A 23,065-nucleotide genomic window follows, 5' to 3' on the forward strand; every position below is an offset into this window, starting at 1 on the left:
GAGGTAAAACGCATGAAAATGTGTCCCACCCCCCCCCAAGACTATGGTCCCTAGGAGTTTTTCACTCTCAAGCTGACCACATGCAGCCTTCAGCAAGTCACTGAAATTACTATTTAATAGTTGCTACCAATTTATGGCTCCAGTGACTTCAGCTCCAGATGATCAGATCTTATCTGTGATTCTCTGGATTCACCTGTGTCTACAGATTTCAGGGTAACAGTTCGCCCTTCAACCTCAGTTCTCTAATGGGTCCAAGAAAAGTCATTGAGTTTCAGTTTGCTTAGCTTTTCCTTCTTTTGAAGACAGGAGTGACAACTTCCAAAGCTCTTTACCTGTAGGAGCTAAAATAGAAATCCTCAGCACTGGTGGAAATGAAGGGTTCTAGTCCAAGCTAGGACTTTAAAGCCTGATCCAAGGCTGCAGGATGTAAATCCAGGAGAAATCTAAGATACAGGATCAGGGTCAAGCAGGGCTAAGAATCCAGTTCTTAGAAAGCATCAATCCAAAAGGGCCTGGGCAAGAGGTTGAAAGTCAGATTGAAGCAGAGGGGCTGCAAGCAGAGAGGGCCCAAGGGCAATGAGAATGATTCCCAAAGGAGTGAAGACCTTTTCAATTGAGAATCTGAAGAAACAGAACTGTTAATGGTGGAAGTGGGTTTGAGCTGGAATGTAAACTCCCATTTGCCTTAGTAATTTTTGTGTGACAAAATTGATGAAAGGACACACTCTCCTTTTTCTGTTCTTGCTGCCCTAATGCTAATCTACTCCTATTGCCACAGCCTAGCAGCTAGAGTAGACTCCTTGCTGGTGTGCTTATTTCCAAGTAGCCCCTCCATTCTACACAACATACCACTGTCAGGCTTCAGTGACTGAAATGCTGTTGTAATGATGTTATTCCACTGAACAAGGATATATTGTAGCTCCATTTTGCTTGTAAGTCAAAGTTCATAATCTTCCAAGACTACATAGGCTGGTCCCACTCTGACTACTACCAACCTAAATAAGGAGGTAAACTGAGGCAAGCTTAAATTACTAGAAATTGAGTTTATTTGTGAATAGCAGAGAAATTGCAATTCAGGAAAGGCATGCTGTAGCAAGCTACAGGCAGGTCCATTGAGGGTTTGGGGCAGGCTCTATGTGCAGGGAGCCAGAGTCCAAGCAGTAAGTCCATTGGCTTGAGGACGGGGAGATATTCTTGGTGGATATTCATTGATCAGGAGGTAAGTCTCAATCCTCTGGAAATTGGGCATTTACAGGGAAATTAGTCTCTCAGTTATTAAGTTCTGTTCTTCTGAAGGAGTGTGCATGAGATTTTCCATTTTATATCCTCCAGTTCCATTTTAGATTGAAGTCCTTTCACACTACATAAACCTTTGCCCCAATAATTGTCCATCCAGTTAGTTTTAAATATCAAAAAAGCAAAAAGGTGGGCAAAGGACATGATTAAGTGATTCACAAAGTAATAAATACAGATGGTTACTAAACCATTGAATAGATAACCAATCTAAGTAGTAATGAAAGACAGGCAAAGTAACACAGTTTGTCAGTTGTTATTTTTTCACCTGTCAGAAAGAGGGAAAATTTATGACAAATTCCACTGGTAGAGAGGTGAGAATGGGTTGCCAACTGGCATAATCTTTAGCTATTTATCAATATCCTAAAAAGTGTTCATGCCCTTTGGCCTAGTTTTTGTCCTCCTCGAATTTGCTTTCAGAAGATAATCTGAGCTCTTTATCAGAATATGCCTATCATGTTTTATTTACAAAACCAAACATAATGGGAAACAATAGGGATTTTGAATAATATATATTTTAAGTAAACATTTTAGTAAATTGATGGAATATTTAAAACCATTAAAAAATCATGATTTTTCAGACATTTTTTCATGGCTTATTGGTCTTTCTTTCTAAATGGCTCTAAGGTCCATCCAGTTTTCCCTAACTGTATACCACCTTAGTCCAAGCTACTAGCCTCTCTCATAAAGTGTTTAGGATACTATTACCTGGCACAGAGAAAGTGTTCAATAAGTGTTAGTTGTTATCTTTCTTATTCTACCCGTATCACTGCAGTAGCCTCAACCACTGCTTTCCGCATACCAACTTTTGCCCCCTTTCCAGTTCGTTCTCTACACTGTAACCTGTGTAGTCTTTTAAAAATGCTAATCTGATGCCACCTTGCCTGCTTCTCCAGAACAGTCATATATCCTCTCCCTGCAGACCAGACCCACTTTCTGCCGTCAGGCCCTCAAATGCAGCATGCTCCCCCCTGCCTAAGTGCCTTGTTCCTTCCGCCTTCACCACTCACCCATACCAGGAGTTCCCTCCCAGAAAGTTTGTATTATCCTTCAGAAAACAGCTCAAGAACCACTTCCTCAGGCAACTTTTTCTTGACCTCCTAGAGTAGATCAAGACCACCTCTTCTATTTTAGCACAGATTGTGATCTCACTCACTAGGTCTGAAAACTAAATCTTGTCTGTCTTATTCAGTACTGAGCATTCAGTAAATATGTGTTGACTAAATTTGCTGAATACATATTTATTGGATGAATGAATGAAGTTGTTGAAAAAGTTCATAATAACTTGCTTTAGTATGCTAATTTTTTTTCTTTCTACACTAGTCAGCCATTAATTCAGTCTTCGTTTACCTACCTCTCTGCCTTCTCATACGTTTATGGCTTTCTTAACTAGAAAAACCTCTAATTATATTTATCTCATGTATAACTGCCCTTCCATGTATGCTGAATCAGTTAGAGATGAATTAAAATATTGAAATCCTTATCCCTCCTGGTGTGGAGAGGAGGGTAGGTGGGGCCTGGGAGGAGTCCAAAGGCATTTATTTGCCTTTTGCAGTGAGCAACCTCTCCTTCCTTCCCAGTATGTAAGTCTATATTAGCATTTTCTATATGTCATATCTTGAAAAAGATGGGGAAGCACAGGTCGAGAAATAATAGGTATTAAGCCTCAATACCAACCCACTGATCATGAAGCAATAGTCACATTTAAATTTTGATTGAAGAGAAGACATCTAAGTGGAAATGCCACTGGGGTCAAATAAAATTTTTATCTCACTATAGAAAGATCAGATTTACTCTAATTTTCTTTTTTATACAGGGCTAATATTTTAGGTCAGTTGTTTCACTTGAATTATGCTTATGATTTTTTTAACATATAAATGACTAAGTTTGCTGAATATCAAAGAAAAGACTCTATGTTTAGTTATCCAGGGGGTTAAAATTGAAATGCCAATATTGAAAAAGCTAATTTTTGCATAGAGGAGTGTAGTAGTGCAAAATAGTATGAGGCAGGCCCATAGGCCTAAAGTCAGAGTAACTAAAGCTGTTTTAATATAGATTAAATATTTTCCCAAGCCATAATACCATCAGTGTATCACTCCTGATTATGCAAGTTTTGGATTCTGAATATTTAACCTATTTGCCAAGATGGTTTGTTGTCTGATTCCATTGGGTCATGGTATTGGAAGGAACTGAACCTATTGGCAGATAATCATCAAGTGCCCCTTGAGTACCTGCTCTGTGCTCAGCATTGTTCTGAGATTTGTCTATACAGAAGTAGCTCAGGACATGACCTTCAGTCTCAAGGAGTTTGCAAGCTATATGGAGTGATATAGTAAGATAATATTGACATAGATGAGACAATAATTATTCCAAGCTGTGTTTGGACTAAAAATGACAGTACCAATTAGAAAACTAAATGCAAAGCTGCAAGATACTTGAGAGGTGAGTCTGTGCTCAGTTCACTTTTATATCTACTCAGTGCTTGGGCAGTACTATGTAGCAAGTATTTAATGCACATTTGTTGAACAAATAAACAAATGTTAATACTAAATTGTGTGGTTCTATTACTAGTGTAAGAATCAAATGAGAGGGAAATCACTGAGGGCTGAGTATTCAGAGGAATCTTAATAGAGGAGTTTCAGACTGAATTTTGAGATATTTGGTGAGGGCAATAGAAACCACATTCTTTCGTTCAATCAAAAAATATTTATTGAATACCTACTATGAACATAGGCATGGTAACATACGTGAGCAGTGAATATTCTTGAGGCTGTTACTATAGTGAAGGTCAGCTTTGGAGGAACATTAAATTACATTTCAGTCATTTTTATATGACCAGATTAAGGAATGCCTTAGAAGTCAGTCAGGGGACTTCCCTGGCAGTGCAGTGGTTAAGACTGCGTTTCCAATGCAGGGGGCACGGGTTCGATCCCTGGTTGGGGAATTAAGATCCCGCATGCCACACGGAGCAGCCAAAAAAAAAAAAAAAAAAGGTCAGAATAATTAGAAGAGAAAATGACCATTGAAAGTTGTTTGTTTATTTGTTTTGTTTTGTTTTAGTGAGAGGAGTAATGCAATGAAAGGATTTATTTTAGGAACCTTGGTTTGAAAGTGGTATGTAGGATTATCCTGAACATGTTGTTGTTTCTTCTGTTTTTAAAAAAGTCTAGGGATAGATTTTTCCCAAACTGTCATGGGGGTCTATGAGAATGTTCCGTTGCCCTTTTAATAAAAAATCCTTTTGTTATATCTTACCTACTTTTTCCTGTTGCAATGTAATTCCATTTCTTGAGTTTGGAGTTCTGGAAATAGAGACCTTTTTCATTGTTCTAGTCATAGTAACTTCCGAAATGCTATAGAAAATAAGTCCCAATATAGCCTTTTCCTCACCGGGTAAAATAACTCCAGCTCCCTTGACTGTTCTGAAATGGTTTGTTTCTTGAGCATTAAAACACATTCCTTGACTGTTAAACTCTAATGATATCTAACTAGATTCTCTCACATGGCCCTGATTTCTCCCTTTGTTTTTACACTTAAGCAAGAGTAGGGATAGTGACAATTACTTCTAAAGATTAAAGAGCTAGACGCTCCTAAAATAATCCCATTTCAAGAGCAGTTTTTGCGGGTAAAGAAAAGTCAACCCTGTCCAATGCAGGATAAAGAATTCTTTATCTGGCGGAAGCTCAAATATTTTACATTCTCTTTATTCCTCACCATATCACCATCATCATTTGATATGTTACTTCCTTAGCTCTTTTTATAGCTCTTGTCATCCCCAAGGACTAGAAAAAGACTTACAGCAATAAACATCCAGAGAGACGTCCCTTCTTCCTTGAGACACCTATACATCTAGATATGGACGAGAAGGGTCAACTGACATGCAAGAATAAAGACAAGTTAGCTGAGAACTCTAGGCAAGTCCTGTCCACTGGATGGTGTTTCCTGATGGAGCTTTAATGGGCCCAAATGGCCTGCTGGACCTCTCTAACCAAGGATTCCATTCATGGAACTTAAACTGTCAGTTAAAGAGCAGTGCTCAACTGAAATTGTCAAGGGTGGAGAAAAGGCTAGAGAGGAATTCAGGTGTCTTTGTATATTAAAGGTTGTTCTTGTGAGATCACTAACCCACCTCATCCAAATTGATGCACATTAAAATGGGTTTGTTACAAAACAAAAGGACAGAATATTAGGGGATCCAAAATAACCCACGCCCTTCTGCTCTGTTCTTGTTTTACAGTCTGAAAGAACCCACTTCAAATAAGGAAGGGAGTCCAATTTTCAAAAAGCAATTCTTCCTTTTTTTTTTTTTTTTTTCTCCTTTCTGAGTGACACTCACACAGTAGCAGTGGTAAAATAAACAACAATGTGTTGGATTTTGTTTCTCTTTATCTATATGACATTTGTGTCATCACCGTAGCTCTAATCCATATTCAGGTCTTCATGTTTGGTGTGCAGTAATATGTAAATTATCTCGCCAGCTGCATGGAGCAGTGTTTGTTTATTCTATTTCTTTTGGCACTGCACAGAACTGAATTTCTGCCAAAATGGGGCTGCTTCAGGGAGCACTAATGCTCCAGGAGGAAGTTTTGAAAGGAAACGCACATCATAAGTCTTCACTCTGTGAAGCAGCAAAATCAAAACAAACTTTCTGTTTACTAAAATATCGGTATTATGAATATAAAATAATGTGTTTGTTAAAATATAATGAGCACGCTGCCCATCTCCAGGACGCCTGGTGTACGTGGGCTTTGGAAATGAGGACACAATGCTGAGAAAGCTAGTGTATTTTTATTCTTGGAAAGGAAGTAGGTGAAATGAAATAGACAGAGACAACATCTAGAAGTTTAAGGGGAAAGAAATATTTTAACATGCATATTAATCTCTGGAAACACATGGCATTTACATGCATTTAAATGTGGACAGCTGTGGCGTTTAAGTGTTAAAAAATTTCATTAATGATGCATAGAGCTATCTACTTCTGTTGGCAGGCCTTTCAGTCTTCAATCTGACACTTCCTTTTTTATCCAGCAAGCTAATTTCCCCTCTTTTGTGAGGAGTAACTGTTTTCACACTACTGCTTACCCAGCAAGCCTCCTTATTGTTTCATGGTTAATTATCTTCTCCAGCTTCACCTTCCCCAGCAAAGGAAGCAGGGCTGTGCCTCCCCAGCACTAATGAAAGCTGGGTTTTATGGGTGCGCTGTGTAAATAAACGCAAGGTCTGATCAGACAACATAATAAACGAGTTCCTCAAGTTTATGGAGTCAGAGCTCATCTCGTGGTTTTACTGAATAATGAGGGAAAATGGTTAATTTTGTGGGAGGGGGGACTTTAATTTTGGAGAAAAAAAACCAAACTCTTTGTTACCTTAGTATAGAACCTATCCGTAGATAAACATAAGGGATCCCTGTTTATCTAAGTGTTCCCCATTCTTCCTAATAACAGCAATGACATCTGCCAGGAGAATGTCTTGCATGGAAGTAGGCCTTTGAAAAACACTGCTGATTTGGTAGGAGGTGGAGGTCACCTGGCTTTATATTTTCCTGATTACTTGCCATTTATTAAGGAAAAAAAAAAGTAGCCAAGCTTTCTGTAGTCCAAGTATGCCTCAGTCTGCACTGACTGCAAGGAAATCAGAGATGTCACAAATGCTACCATGGTCACGTGCTTGGAGTAGTAAATTGAGCAGGTCTGGCCCAGGTAATTAGCTCCACTGGCCATCAGTATCTTGCCTCTCTGGACTATAAACTCAGTATATTCTCTTAGTTGCCAGCTTCAAGGGCCCATATCTGAAGAGTTCAGGGTTTGAAATTATTTTTGGTTATTTGTTACATTGAAAAAGGATCTTAAGGGATTAAGGTGACCCTAAGCCTCTAATATTCTTTTTTTTTTTTTAATTTACAAAGTGAATTCACATTTTGAGATCATTTTTCCTCTAGAATGAATTTTTCTTTTTAACGTCTTTATTGGAGTATAACTGCTTTACATTGTTGTGTTAGTTGCTGCTGTATAACAAAGTGAATCAGCTATATGTATACATATATCCCCATATCCTCTTGCGTCTCCCTCCCACCCTCCCTATCCCACCCCTCTAGGTAGACACAAAGCACTGAGCTGATCTCCCTGTGCTATGCAGCTGCTTCCCACTAGCTGTCTATTTTACATTTAGTAGTGTATATATGTCAATGCTACTCTCTCACTTCGTCCCAGCTGACCCTTCCCCCTCCCCGTGTCCTCAAGTCCATTCTCTATGTCTGTGTCTTTATTCCTGTCCTGCCCCTAGGTTCTTCAGAACCATTTTTTTTTGTTTTTTTAGATTCATATATATGTGTTAGCATACGGTATTTGTTTTTCTCTTTCTGACTTACTTCACTCTGTATGACAGTCTCGAGGTCCATCCACCTCACTACAAATAACTCAATTTCGTTTCTTTTTACAGCTGAGTAATATTCCATTGTATATATGTGCCACATCTTCTTTATCCATTCATCTGTCAATGGACACTTAGGTTGCTTCCATGTCCTGGCTATTATAAATATAGAGCTGCAGTGAACATTGTGGTACATGACTCTTTTTGAATTATGGTTTTCTCAGGGTATATGCCCAGTAGTGGGATTGCTGGGTGGTATGGTAGTTCTATTTTTAGTTTTTTGAGGAACCTCCATACTATTCTCCATAGTGGTTGCATCAATTTACATTCCCACCAACAGTGCAAGAGGGTTCCTTTTTCTCCACACCCTCTGCAGCATTTATTGTTTGTAGAATTTTTGATGATGGCCATTCTGACCGGTGTGAGATGATACCTCATGGTAGTTTTGATTTGCATTTCTCTAATGATTAGTGATGTTGAGCATCCTTTAATGTGTTTGTTGGCAATCTGTATATCTTCTTTGGAGAAATGTCTATTTAGGTCTTCTGCCCATTTTTGGATTGGAGTGTTTGCTTTTTTGATATTGAGCTGCATGAGCTGCTTGTATATTGTGGAGATTAATCCTTTATCAGTTGCTTCATTTGCAAATATTTTCTCCCATAGAATGAAATTTACATTTCTTTGATTTGGGAACCGTTGATTTGGGTTACAGTTTGAATTAAGGTCCCAACATTTAAAACTCTCAAGAGCCTCCTTCATGACAACCCAGGACCAGAGCTTCTATTCCAATAAAGACTGAGTTTTTAAATCTAATCGGAGCTCAGAATCATTACTATTTTTCCCTTGAGATCTCAAAAAAGAAAATCCCCCAGGGATTCTACTTTTTTTTTTTAATAAATTTATTTATTTCATTTATTTTTATTTTTGGCTGTATTGTGTCTTCATTGCTGTGCACGGGCTTTCTCTAGTTGCGGCCAGTGGTGCTACTCTTCGTTGCAGTGCACAGGCTTCTTACTGTAGTGGCTTCTCTTGTTGTGGAGCACGGACTCTAGGCATGTGGGCTTCAGTAGTTGTGGCATGCGGGCTCAGTAGTTGTGGCTCATGGGCTCTAGGGCACAGGCTCAATAGTTGTGGCGCACAGGCTTAGTTGCTCCGCGGCATGTGGGATCCTCCAGGACCAGGGCTCGAACCTGTGTCCCCCCACACCGGCAGGCAGACTCCCAACCACTATGCCACCAGGGAAGCCCAGGGATTCTACATTTTTAACATGTCTAAGGACTCTAAGAATCAGAAGTATAAAATCTCTTGGAAACTTACTTCAAATACATTTACTACCTTCTAGGAAAATTCATCCTGAATTTTCTAGCTTAAAGTGTAATTTGTATATTCTCCAGTCATTTTTATGGAAGGAACAGTATAGCTCAAGGGAGCTATTCTAGCAAGTCTGAGGTTTTTCAGTTCTCCTTAAGTCTAAAAGCAGTTGTCTTTAAAGGAGGCTATTAAAACAAAAATGTAAATCAAATCAAGTCAGATGTATAAACAAGGGTTAAGCCATTTAAGAAAACAAATCATAACTGACTTCCTTGTTAATCATGTTAAACATTGGGCCAATCAGATAATAAACTGAGAAAAGCAAGAAACAAGTTTGGTTGACTGGCACAAATAAGATGGAAAAGAGATTAAAATTATATGTACCATTTTTGGTCATTCCAACATTTTTCTTGGTTTTTTTCTCTGAATGGTGAGTTGTAATCACACTATTAGAATTGAATGGAAACAAACAAAACGAATCCCATACCCCTATTTATCTGAGAGGAGCAAACCATTAAAAACAGCAGTAGCTGGGACTTCCCTGGTGGCGCAGTGGTTAAGAATCCGCCTGCCAATGCAGGGAACATGGGTTCGAGCCCTGGTCTGGGAAGATCCCACATGCTGCAGAGCAACTAAGCCTGTGTACCACAGCTACTGAGCCTGCACTCTAGAGCCCGCGAGCCACAACTACTGAGCCCGCACGCCACAACTGTAGCCCGCCCGCTCAGAGCCTGTGCTCCGCAACAGGAGAAGCCACCACAATGAGAAGCCCGCGCACTGCAACGAAGAGTAGCCCCCACTCGCTGCAGCTAGAGAAAGCCCACGCACAGCAACAAAGACCCAACACAGCCAAAAAAATAAATTAAATAAATAAATAATAAATTTAAAAAAAGAAAACAGCAATAGCACAATGTTGGTTCTTAATGCGGACCTTTAGAGAGTGAAAAGACACAACAATTCTCTCAACTACTGGTTTGGCCAAAAAGTTCGTTCGGGTTTTTTCTGCAAAATAGTACCAAAAACCCGAACAAACTTTTTGGCCAACCCAATGATATGTACTTCACAAAGGACACTGATCCTGGACATGAGAGAACTTTGTCAGCTGATACTTGGCTTTGCAGGCAGACTTCAGCGTGTTGGCAAAGCTCTCCTTGTACATGAAGCTACCTCAGAATCATGACACAAATCTGTGTTCTTAAAATTCAGTCTGAAAGTTGGGAAACTAAGTCTATGTCAGTAAAACTTCACTTGTTTACAAGACTGTTCACCTCCTCTTTACTACAAATATGCTTTGTAGGTTTTAAAAAATTGTAGGTTTTATTAATGGGAGCTCCTTATCATAAAGGGAGGAACAAGAGTATACTTCTCGCTAAGGCAAAGATGAGGCAAAAATTACATCCCAAGGCACAAAACTCAAATGTTATGTCAACTTTTGACAGTCAAAAGGCAAACACCAAACAGAATGATGACAGAAGAATGGGGCCAGATGTTATCATTAGGGGAAAAAATCGTTTATGCAACTTGGCACGTGGGTCTGTTGTCATTCAAATAGTTTTACCATGCGGCAGAATGTAGAAAATGCCACCATTTTACTGCGGTCAGGTTTTTTACAACTTTATTGAGCTTATTTTTCTTTTGTACTTCATTTTATTGGTTTCAGTTCTACACAGTACTGAAGAGGTCAGATAAAGAAATTCCTTTTATTTAAAAATCTCTTCCCAAGTTGTTTTTTTAAATTCATTTTTAAATAATCCTAAATGTAGATACTTTCTTGCAACTCTAGGGAAAATTTTCTGGAAAACAGAATAGTGACTAAAAATAGAAAAATAAGCCAATTTTCCTATTCAGTCTGTTCTGAATACAATAAAATTTCAATGTTTGCACATAAAGCAATATTTAAGATAAAATAATTTATTTTCCAGTGGAAGTAGATTATTTTTCTAGTTATAATACTTTTAATGAAACATTCAGAGTTGGGTGGGAAAACAACTTTTTCCTACAGTGGATGCTTAACGAATAATGATTTATACAATAATTAATTTGTTTAAAAAATAGCTGATGCAAGGCATTCATCTTTTGCCACCTAGCTTTAATATACCAACACTGAGGTTACTGCATCTAAGAGTTATTTAGACATTTTGACAGTATCTAAATTTCTTTAATTTATTGGCACAAACATGTTGCCACTTAGTCAAAATAGTACTGTGACACTGAAGTTATAGAAAGGGCAGAAAGAAGTGCTTATAATTTGTGTTTCCTTCTTTCTTCTATGGAATTCCTCCTTACAGCCTTACAATCACCCTGTTTATAGAACCTTAAATTTCTTGGCAACCTGTTCTTCACACAAAAAAATCAAACTTAAAAGTATTAAATAGGAATTTTTTGTTTTTTTGTTTTCAAATGGATACAGAGTCAGGATGGGTTACTGTGTCTGAAGTTGAGGGAAGAGATGTTAGAACAATTGAAGAGTTTCCTGTACATTCTATGGCCTCCACGGTTTCTCCACTTGTGCTCTCCTTCCACGACTGGTGCTGGAAGACAAGAAAGTGGTGAATAGCACCTGGTAGGACCAGGCTCCCAATTTCAACAACAGCTTTCCTGTGGAACCTGGATTCCTTCAGGTTACTCTCAAGCACATCCTGTGCTCCTTTCCTCACCCACCAGCCTCTAGGACCTGCCCTTTCCAAGGCAACAAATGACTTTCTTCTTGCTAATTCACTGGCTTTCCCTCACCTCCCATTCTTCTTCTCTTCTCTGCTTCTATAACACTCTTAACCACCCGCTACTTTAAAAGGATTCTTCTCTCAGTTCTCAGAATTTCATACCAGTCCTACTTGGATATTCCTCCTGTGTTTCTTTTGCTGGTTGCTCATCCTTCCCTTGAAGGTACCCACAAGGCTCTGTCCCATCTGCCTTTGCTTCTTACTCTTCCCTCTTCTTGCAGTGTCCCCCTCCTCCAGCCCTTTCTCTGAATGCCTGTCTCCTCAATGTAGCCTATACAACCTTCAAAATAATAGACAATCAGGCCTCATGTGGCTAAACCTATGGTAGGAGAGTCTGTAGGGTGAAAAGAAGCAAGACAGAACTGTGGGACACACTGTCATTTAACAGTTGGCTTGAGTGGATTTTACAAGGAGGCTTAGCATCAAGGTAATCAAAGGAGGAGAAAATATCAAGAAAAATGGAGTCAAATGCTGTGGAGGAATCAAGTAAAATAAGGGCGAAGGAGAATCAGTTGGACTGGGCTGTCAGAAGGTCACTGTTGACCCTGCCGGAGGGTTCAGCAAATAAGGGCTCTGGTAGTCACACTCTTTCTCTCTCCTCAAGAGACTCTTGCATCTAAATGAGTGAAGTTGAACTAAGAGAAGTATTATACACAGGACGGTCTGTCCTTCAACATTTCTGGGAATGATGAGCATGCATTCAGACCAAACAAAGAAGCCTGTAATAAAAAATTATCTTTATTGATAATATATGTACAGTGATGTAAATGAGTTCAGAAATATCTGTTGTAATATTTTTGTAAGCAAGTTCCTCAACAGAGCGATGGTGTCCTGTTATGTTTGATGATGTTACAGGTTCAGAAACTCAGTAGGACTGAGGACTACTATTTGCTTGGGTTTTTTTGGGTTTTTTGTTTTTTGGGGTTTTTTTTTAGGTGAAATTAACATAACATAAAATTAATCGTTTAAAGTGAGCAATTCAGTGGCATTTAGTACATTCACAATGTTACATAACCGTCACCTCTATCTAATTCCAAAACATTTTCATCACCCCAAAAGGAAATCCCGCACCCATTAAGGAATCGCTCCCCATTCTCCCCTCCCACAAGTCTCTGGCAACCACCAATTTTGATTCTGTCTCTATGGATTTACCTAGTCTGGCTATTTTATATAAATGGAATTATACAATATATGGCTTTTGGTGTCTGACTTCTTTCACCTAGTATAATGTTTTTGAGGCTGCTAGCTCTTATAACTGAGCAGTAGTACCAGTTATACAGTCAAAAATTCTCCATGTGGTTTTGTCATGGCAAAAAAAACCTCAGGACCTTTCCCCAGAGTTCTTCAACAATTCATGAGACCACAGACAAGTCTTTCTTTGCTCATTAAATAATTTTTTGAGAACCTGCTCCCTGCCAGGCACGGTTTTAGTTGCCAGGGCACTAGTGGAGACAGGACAGAGGAGCCCCTGCCCTCATAAAATTTATAGCTGGGAGGAAAACCCCTGATTCTCAACACTGAACTCTCTTTCGTCCCTGGTTCCTGTTGAAAACTAAAGCAATTTTTGCTATTGTAAAACTTACTTTAAAACAACATCTAATGGATTTTTCATTTTCAGCTAATTCAGAAATATCTGTGTAGCCAAGACTAGGAAATACATCCATGTCAGTACTCATTTTAGTGAGATTTGTGAGATGACTTTGGGTTTTACTTGTCTGTTTTGAGTTTCTGATCAGCTTTGTTATTGAAAAAGAGCATTCACTAGAACAGTTTTTGATCATTAGTGTGAGATAGAATTTCAAAGCTTTTTCTGAGCTGAGACAAGTTACTTTAACATTATTGTCAATCTGATAGATAGTGAGCAGGATTTGATTGCTCTAATGTGTCAGTTGTGATAGAATTTCACAGACAATGGACCTGCCTTTTGAAAAAAAAAGATTATTTTCAGGAAATAGAAAGTCCTTGAGCTATGGGCCCTGCTGAGGGCTGGACAGGCGTCTTTTCTCATCTGGCTATTCCTAAGGGATAAGCCCAGTGAGGACATGCAAAGACAAACCCACACCCCATTTACAGTGCAATGGGAGTGAGTTAGGGGCCTAACTGATGTTGATTTCACTGGATTCCATGCATGTGGTTGCACTAAAGAGCTTAGTCAACAAACCACCAGTCTTTTTTTTTTTTTAACTTATTTATTTATTTATTTTTGGCTGCGTTGGGTCTTTGTTTCTGTGCGAGGACTTTCTCTAGTTGCGGCAAGTGGGGGCCACTCTTCATCGCGGTGCGCGTGCCTCTCACTGTCGCGGCCTCTCTTGTTGTGGAGCACAGGGTCCAGACGCATAGGCTCAGTAATTGTGGCTCACGGGCCTAGTTGCTCCGCGGCATGTGGGATCTTCCCAGACTAGGGCTCAAACCCGTGTCCCCTGCATTGGCAGGCAGATTCTCAACCACTGCGCCACCAGGGAAGCCCCAAACCACCAGTCTTAATGCAAACCTTGATAAGGTTATTTAACAGTCAGCTGCACTATCCTCCTCTCTCTTCACAGGCAGTATATGCTGACACCTGCAGTCCTTGTACCACTACTGTGTGTCAGGCCCTTCCCATAGGACTTTACAGACATCTTATCATTTAAAGCTCCCAACCGTCTCTAAGATAGACACAATGTGCTCTGATTATCTTGAATAGATAAATGGTGGAACTGAGGCACACAGATGTTAAATAACTCGTCCAGGATCATACCGCTAACCTGTGAAGGTGGGGATATCCAGGATTCAAACCCAGATCTGTTTGCCCCAAATCCCAAAATTGTTGATAAACAGTGAACATTTTTGCTTTTTATCCTATTTTGCTTTTCATCTATATTTTTTCTTGCTAACTCTGAATCTGTTCTCTGCCCAACAAGCGACAAAGTACTACAAACTCTGAATTCTCATAAAAGCTGTCTTTCTATTTATTAAGGACTAGCTCTTTCTTATGGTTGTTGATGTTGTTTTTAAAGTTTCTACCTCAGTCTAATTTAGGAAAATAATTATGCATCTAATGATCAGACACTTTGGTTTTTGCATTTGGAGGAGTGGGAAAATACTGCATCAAAAAAGCAGAGTGAGTATATGAAGGGTGGAATATCCCCTCATTTAAATGGATTCCCCCACCCTGATCTATATATTATTTTCTCCCTGTTTCCATCACCGCCTCAGGCTTCCCTGTGTTCTGCTTTTTGCCCTAGGGTAAATATGCTTATCTTTATTCAATTACGGTTAATGCTGTTTATGTTTTTGTTATTTTTATTTATTGTATGTTTTTGTTGTATTCTACTTTTCCGCAGATAAATCTTTCCTCCCAGGGCTTTGCAAGTGGTGTTGCTTAATAAATTCCTGGATCTAGAATAAACAGGGGAACACAGATTGCAAGACCTCCTAATGGTTTTGGCCATTCTGAGCACCAGAAGTTTGACTGGAACATTCAGTTCATCCTAGTCTTTTTGAGATACTTTAGTTTTTCAAAAGTTGCAACTTTTTAAAGGAAATTAAAGGAATTCAGAGGTAGCTATATCAGAACTCTGTTGGGTTTTTGTTTTATAGAATGTCAGGTTCCTTCATCTCCACTCTTTAGCTGATAATGTGTTTCTCATTGCTTATAAAAATCTACCATTTAACCTAAAATATTATGAAAATACTAGAAATGCAATCCTGGGATACCTAACTCAAAGTCATGCAAGTACAGAAGGAAATTAATTTAGATATGTATTACTTGCTGCAACTGGAATATTGGTTCTTTCATCATCATCATCATCATCATCATATTTCTCCAGCCACTTTTTAGTTACTTTCTCTGTATATATTACACTAATATAAATAACCTGCCTCCAAGAATAAAAAATAAAGTAACACCAATTAATTCCACTTGGTCTTGAGCAGATCTGTAAAGATGTGTGTGTGTATGTGTGTGTGTGTGTGTGTGTGTGTGTGTGTGTGTGTAATTCTTTATATAGAGCCCTTGGTTTAGGCCAAAATTCTGCACCAGTGAAACAAGTTTGTAAATGAAAGGACTTTGCACAAATGAATTTAATTCAGATTTATCTCTGGAAAGCCAGACTCTATTGGAACCTCATGTACTATTCACCATCCTTTTGGCTTCACAAATATTCTTAGATTTTTTTTCTAAATCCATATTTGATTTATCACTTTATCAAAGACAGGAACACTTGTGGCTTTTTTAAGAGTACCAGACAATTCCTCTAGAGAAAAAACAACAACAAAAAATGCTTAACTAGCTTGAGGATTATTGGCTATTTTGGGCTATCATCAAAGAGAGCATTTGACCAAATAATTTTCCAGCCAGTTAACATCACTCTGTACATATGTCTTTTTTTTTTTCAAAGACAACTTTTTTGTTATATAAATATTGTAATGTCCTTCCTCTTGGAAACTTTTCCTATTTTTTGCCACCAAGGTATGTTTTATGTTTGAAGTTAAGCCTTGAAGAAATGGAGATTTTATTGAAAATATTGACAGAATTTAATTCACAACAGAAAAAAAGTGAATGAGGGCAGAGTGAGTAGCACTTCTTTAATATGTAAAATGTAAAGTCTAAATTGAATGATTTTCTAATGGGTCTTGTCAGATATTCCCTGCAGTTGACATAGAAATTTTTTGGAAGTTACAATAAATTTAAGAGATTTATAGGAAGAAAGAATTAAGAAGGGTAAAGGACAATATTACATACAAAAGTTTAATCTTCTCCTATGGAAATTTTCCACTCTAACTACTTTATTGAGCAAAAGATTTGTTCTTTTAGATGCTGCTGCAAGTTTTATACTTCTGTAGGCTTGCATTTGTAAAGCCATAAAGGCAGCATTTGGTCAGAAAATGACTGTGTCATGGAAGGCAAGTCCGAATTACAGGCATCACTTGGGCTAGGCTCCCGGCGCACATCCAGATGACAAGGTTCCTGCAGCTAGTGTGAGCCCCCGGGTTTGGGACTCTCACGGAAAATCTGTGCTTCTAAATGTTAAAGTCAACCAGAGAGTCACAGAGAGAACTCCTTTGAAAGACGAGTTCAATTATTTATTAGCATTCTCAGAGTACAGTGTCTCCAAGAGAGTATTTGAAATTAATATACTATTTGATTAGACTGATTGATTGTTTCTACAGCTGAAGATTTTAACATTCATTAGCCGTACTAACTGGTCATTAGTACTTCCTTTATCAGCAAGCAAAGAATAAACAGAAATTCTAATAAAAATTCATCACGGTGAACATACCCCCTACCTAAGCGAGCGTGGTGACGGCCAGTGGGCTAGATTAGCTGCTGTAACGTTGGCAGGGAAGATTCTGTTATAACATTTAAGAATATCCCTTAATTAATGTTTACTTTGTATCTGGACTCTTTTAAACTTAAGTAGGCTATACAGATAATCTCTTACATATCCAGTGTAATAAAGTGCTAATGGTTATTTTATACTTAATGTGTTTGTGTGGTATTCTTCAACTATTAGTTTCAGGAAGGACTGAGGACTTCTTAGGAGAGTTCTGCGAATGTGCTGCTGGTAAAGCCTTTTTCCCACTCCTGAGGAAGAAAAGCATCATGGCCTGGTTTTCAACCAGACTGTTAAAATAATTCTGAATTGTAATGCAAATATGCTCACCTGTTAATACTGTGGGACACCTCTCTCTACCTACCATGTCATGAATCCCTTGTGGTTTTTATAATTTTTTTTAATTTATTTATTTAATTTATTTATTTTTGGCTGCGTTGGGTCTTCATTGCTGCGTGCGGGCTTTCTCTAGTTGTGGTGAGCGGGGGCTACCCTTCGTTGTGGTGCGCGGGCTTCTCATTGCGGTGGCTTCTCTTGTTGCAGAACACGGGCTCTAGGCACACGGGCTTCAGTAGTTGCGGCACACGGGCTCAGTAGTTGTGGCTCGTGGGCTCTAGAGCGCAGGCTCAGTAGTTGTGGCGCACGGGCTTAGTTGCTCCGCAGCATGTGGGATCTTCCCGGACCAGGGCTCGAACCTGTGTTCCCCACACCGGCAGGCAGATTCTCAACCACTGAGCCACCAGGGAAGCCCTCCCTTGTGATTTTAAGAGCAAGTTGAAAGGAGTGATGAGAAGGGTTCTCCCTTCATGAATTAACTCAAGGCCACTCTAGAGCAGTTCTCCACATGCACTGAGAATTATAGCTGCGTTATACTTACTGCTTCCTCAGCCCTTCACAAGCATTAGCCCATTTAGTACTCAGAATTATCTCCAAAGATAGATAGTGCTCACCCCCTTGAAAAAGTGACATGAGGAGACTGCTGCTTGGAAAGGTTAAGCAACTTGCCCGAGGCCACGCAGCTGGTTAGCAGCAGGTCAGCACTTCAGCCGCTCTGCATCGTTCTAGAGTCCTGTTCATCCACCTGGCTACCCCACATAAGCATAAGCTGAACCGCAGGGTTCTGTTTGAGTTTCTGTTTGTAGGTGAGCCTGTCAGGGCCTGCAGTACCTATATCACCTCTCTTGGCTCTAGCATGAATCCAGACAGCTGGCCAGCAAGTGAGGATGGTGGAGGAATACAGAGTCCAGGAGCCCATTCAGCTTCTATGTCCCAGAATGTGTCAAGCTCCACCAAGCAGGGTTAAAATCAAGAAGTCCAAGGAAAGATCAAGGTCCCAACTGTGCAGGCAGAGAGCAGCATAAGAGAACCTGGGCTACTTCATCCTTGGAGTCAGGAAGTCCTCAGATAGTTGTTATTGTAGGGCTGCAGGTGGGCTGGAGGGGGAGGTTAGTGCCTGTTAGAAATAAGGAGGCAATAGTGAGAGAAGTTAACAAGGATCAAAGTGGAATCTCTGTCATAGAGAGGGACTGGGGAAGAGAGGGACTGAGAGAACTGTAATTAAGAAGCTGCCCTGCAGCACTGGGGCCCGAGACTCAAGGTCCAGAAAGATGTAGGTAAGGAAACTAGTCGGAGGTTGCTCATCTTGGGTCTGATTGGGAACAGAGCCAGATTCTGAAGAAGAAGAACCCTGAAAGGGAAGACAGTGGAAAAGATAGACACGTGAGAGCCTCTGGCCTGTGAATGGCTCTACAGGTAGAGCCAACTCTATTCTCTTTTCCCAGGCAGAAGCTGCTTCAAGTGGAGAACCCAGGAATAGAAGCAGGATGGGGTTCACCATATGTGGCTGCAGATAGTACTCCATTTTGGACTCCAGAACTGAGATAACATCAGAGTGAATATTCCCTAAAAGATGTCATAAGCTATACTCTTTTTACCTTTATTTACCTGACAGTTTTATCTTCACCCAATCCAAGGTTAAAAATGTATTGATAGAAGAATCAATAGGAAATGGCTAATTCCATATATTACAATTTGACTGTAATAATCTTACATTTTAATCTATGCTATTGCCCTCAGTGACAAATTACTATTGATAGAAAAGCATTTTTCAATAATTTTGGATGTTATTCCAGAGAGGAATAGAGCTGATAATTATGCTATCTTTCAAATTCATGCTTGGGGCAAATTTCTTTCCTGACTCTTCCAAGAGATTTTGAATGGATAAAATTTTCATGTTTGTGTTCCCTAATTCTTCTTCTTTTTTTTCCCCTTCTCCTACACAGGAGACTTTGAATGTGATTGATCCTGGCTTGATGGACCTAAATGGGACAAATGAGGATGCCCTGGAATGGGATGAAACTGACATAAGTAACAAGTTAATTAGTTTGAATGAAGAATCGAATGACCTTGATCAAGAATCCCAACCTGTCTTGCCTTCCTTAAAGCTTGAAGAGACAGGTAGTGAGGACCCCGGTTATGAGGAAGAGGCAGGTGACCACGGGGAATCTCAGTGTGCGTCGAGTATCACTGCCCTGTCCAGTCCACACATTTACCAAGTGTACAGCCTCCACAATGTTGAGCTCTATGAAGACAACCACATCCCATTCCTGAAAAACAATCCGAACTTCACGAGCATGACACAGTCTAGTGTTTTAACTAAGAGTCTCAGTAAAGACTCTTCATTTTCATCTACCAAGTCTTTGCCAGATCTTCTAGGGGGTTCCAATTTGGTGAAACCCTGCCCATGCCACGGAGGAGACCTGAGTCAAAATTCAGGCAGTGAGAGTGGAATTGTCAGTGAAGGAGACACTGAAACCACTACCAACTCTGAAATGTGCTTGCACAATGTGGTGGATGGGTCCCCAAGTAACCCTGAAACTGAACGTCTGGACCCACAAATGGGAGATGCAGTTAACGTGTTAAAGCAAAAGTTTAAAGATGAGGAGGAACAAATTAAGCTTCCAAATAGCTCTCAGTTATCCATTTCACCAGTCGGTTGTGGAAATGGAAAAGTTGGAGATTTAAACAGTGTTACCAAACATACCCCTGATTGTTTGGGAGAAGAATTACAAGGAAAACATGATGTGTTTACATTTTATGATTACTCGTACCTCCAAGGCTCAAAACTCAAATTACCAATGATAATGAAACAGTCACAAAGTGAAAAAGCACATGTGGAGGATCCCCTGCTTCATGGTTTTTATTTTGATAAAAAATCCTGCAAATCTAAACATCAGGCTACAGAGTTACAACCAGATGCACCTCCCCATGAAAGGATTTTGGCAAGTGCATCTCATGAAATGGATCGCAATTCATATAAAAGTGGTGATGTAGAGAAGACATTCACTGGCATGCAGAATGCCAAACAGCTCTCCCTTTTATCTCATAGTTCCTCTATTGAGTCTCTTTCTCCAGGGGGTGATTTATTTGCATTGGGCATCTTTAAAAATGGCAGTGACAGCCTCCAGCGAAGCACTTCTTTAGAAAGTTGGTTGACATCCTATAAAAGCAATGAAGATCTTTTTAGCTGTCACAGCTCTGGGGACATAAGCGTGAGCAGTGGCTCAGTTGGTGAACTGAGTAAAAGAACATTAGATCTCCTGAATCGTTTGGAGAATATCCAGAGCCCTTCGGAGCAAAAGATAAAGCGAAGTGTTTCCGATATCACTCTTCAAAGCTGTTCCCAAAAGATGTCTTTTCCTGGCCAACTGTCATTGGACATAGCATCTTCTATCAATGAAGACTCGCCAGCATCTCTTACAGAACTTAGCAGCAGTGATGAGCTCTCTCTTTGCTCAGAGGATATTGTGTTACACAAGAACAAGATCCCGGAATCAAATGCATCATTCAGGAAGCGCCTGCCTCGTTCGGTGGCCGATGAAAGTGATGTCAATGTCAGCATGATCGTGAATGTCTCTTGCACCTCTGCCTGCACTGACGATGAAGATGACAGTGACCTCCTCTCCAGCTCGACGCTCACCTTGACAGAAGAAGAACTATGCATCAAAGATGAGGATGACGACTCCAGTATTGCAACAGATGATGAAATTTATGAAGAGTGCAACTTGATGTCAGGGCTGGACTATATAAAGAATGAGCTGCAGACCTGGATTAGACCGAAGTTTTCCTTGACAAGAGATAAGAGAAGGTGTAATCTCAGTGATGAAATAAAGGGCAGTAAGGATGTAAGTAGTAGTGAGATGAACAATTCCTCTGACACCCTGAACATAGAGGCCCTTCTAAATGGCTCCATAAAACATCTCTCTGAAAATAATGGAAATAGTAAGAATTTACCCCACACCTGTGAGTTAGGGACAAAGGGTGAAAATAAGAAAAATATTTTCAAAGTTAATAAAGATCCATATGTGGCAGACATGGAAAATGGCAATATTGAAAGTATTCCAGAAAGGCAGAAGGACAAACTGAATGAGATTTCAAAGGAATCAGAAAATCTTGGTCCAACTGGGAAAAGGATTTCAGAGAGCGAGCACTGTAAGTGCAAAGCATTTATGGATAGCTCAGATGATTCAAATATTGCTGGAAAGGAATTTGTTCCCCAGATGGTTAGACATCTTCCAAAGAAATGTCAAAATCACCACCATTTTGAAAATCAAAGTGCTGCTTCTACTCCCACTGAGAAGTCTTGTCCAGAACTGCCTTCAGAAACCAGTGTTATCAACAGACAATACTCTGAGGTACTGAAATCTTCATCTGATGATGCACCAAATATGGCTGAAAAATCTGCTGGTTGCTGCCTAGCACTTGAACAAAACGAAACAGAGGAAAATGTTTCTATCAGTGACAACGTTTCCTGTTGCAACTGTGACCCAGATGTTTTCCATCAAAAAGATGCCGAAGATTGTTCAGTACACGACTTTGTCAAGGAAATCATTGACATGGCTTCAACAGCCCTGAAATGTAAATCTCAACCTGAAAATGAGGCAGCTGCTCCCACTTCATTAACTCAAATCAAGGAGAAGGTGTTGGAACATTCTCACCGGCCCATCCAGCTGAGAAAGGGGGACTTTTATTCATACTTATCTCTCTCATCTCATGACAGTGATTGCGGGGAGGTCACCAATTACATAGAAGAGAAGAGCAACACTCCACTGCCACCGGACATGACGGACTCTGGCTCAGAAGACAAGGAAGACACCGAATGCTTCTTCGAGGCCTGTGTTGAGGAGGACCCTGCTGAATACCCGTCCTGTTTCTCCAGCGCTCTTCCAAATGAACCTGCGGTTCCCAGTGAAGCTCCAGGGCCACTGCAAGCAGCAGCAGGCCCTTCCACGTTCAGTGATACTTCTCTCCCCGTCGATGATGCAGACATGATGGCTCTTCCGGGTCCTCCCCCTCCAAAAAGAGGTGATGTAGGAAAGGAAGTGGATGGTTTACCCCAAGCTTCTAATGTCTATGGAGAAAGCTCAGAGTTAACTACTCCTTCAAGGCTGAGCGGTGAAAAGGAGAGTTCAGAAAGCCCAGGTGAGTCTGGAAGGCCAGAAGAACGTGATGCTTCTTCAGCCCAATCTAGAGTTCCCGGATTCTTCTCGAAGGCAAAGCCGCCAAAAGACACGGCTGCGCTGCATTCCAACCCCAAAACGTTAACCTGTGAAGAAGATCTTCTGACCCTTCATGAAGAACGACATAGGAATATGCGTAGGTAGAATGTAACCCTCTCCAAGCATGAAAATCATCTCATTGAAAGGTACGTATAGTCCTCATGTCTTAATATATATATATATATATTTGATATATTTTAACATATATTTAATATATACATACTTAAAATATGAATTTTAGTCAACAAAGCTATGATAGGAGAAAAGACTAGTCAGGATAGCTGGTCATGGCAGATATTTACCTGAATAAGACATTTAGATGAAAGAACTACTCCCAACAATGCAAGTAACTATGAAGCAAAAGGGGGAGAAAACAGTCACAATTGACATTTTTAGTTACATTACCTTTATTACATCGTTATGGCAAGAAGAATAAAAAATTTGAGGAAGTAGTCAAATAATGTAGGGCCTCAAATTCTCCCATTAAGGGAGGAAA

General features: G+C 39.8%; 1 protein-coding gene across 4 annotated transcripts in view; it reads left to right on the forward strand.

The window, feature by feature from the left end:
• Positions 1–23,065, forward strand: part of AKAP6 (A-kinase anchoring protein 6) — a 574,354-nt gene that overhangs the window by 545,068 nt on the left and 6,221 nt on the right. For all 4 annotated transcript variants that reach the window (XM_059914067.1, XM_059914068.1, XM_059914069.1 and 1 more), the window contains one exon: positions 19,294–22,715. In XM_059914067.1, the coding sequence (XP_059770050.1) occupies positions 19,294–22,674 (3,381 nt within the window). In that variant the 3' untranslated portion in view covers positions 22,675–22,715. The remainder of the gene's footprint in view (positions 1–19,293; positions 22,716–23,065) is intronic.

This window comes from Balaenoptera ricei, chromosome 2 (assembly GCF_028023285.1).
Source record: "Balaenoptera ricei isolate mBalRic1 chromosome 2, mBalRic1.hap2, whole genome shotgun sequence".
Taxonomy (NCBI): domain Eukaryota; kingdom Metazoa; phylum Chordata; class Mammalia; order Artiodactyla; family Balaenopteridae; genus Balaenoptera; species Balaenoptera ricei.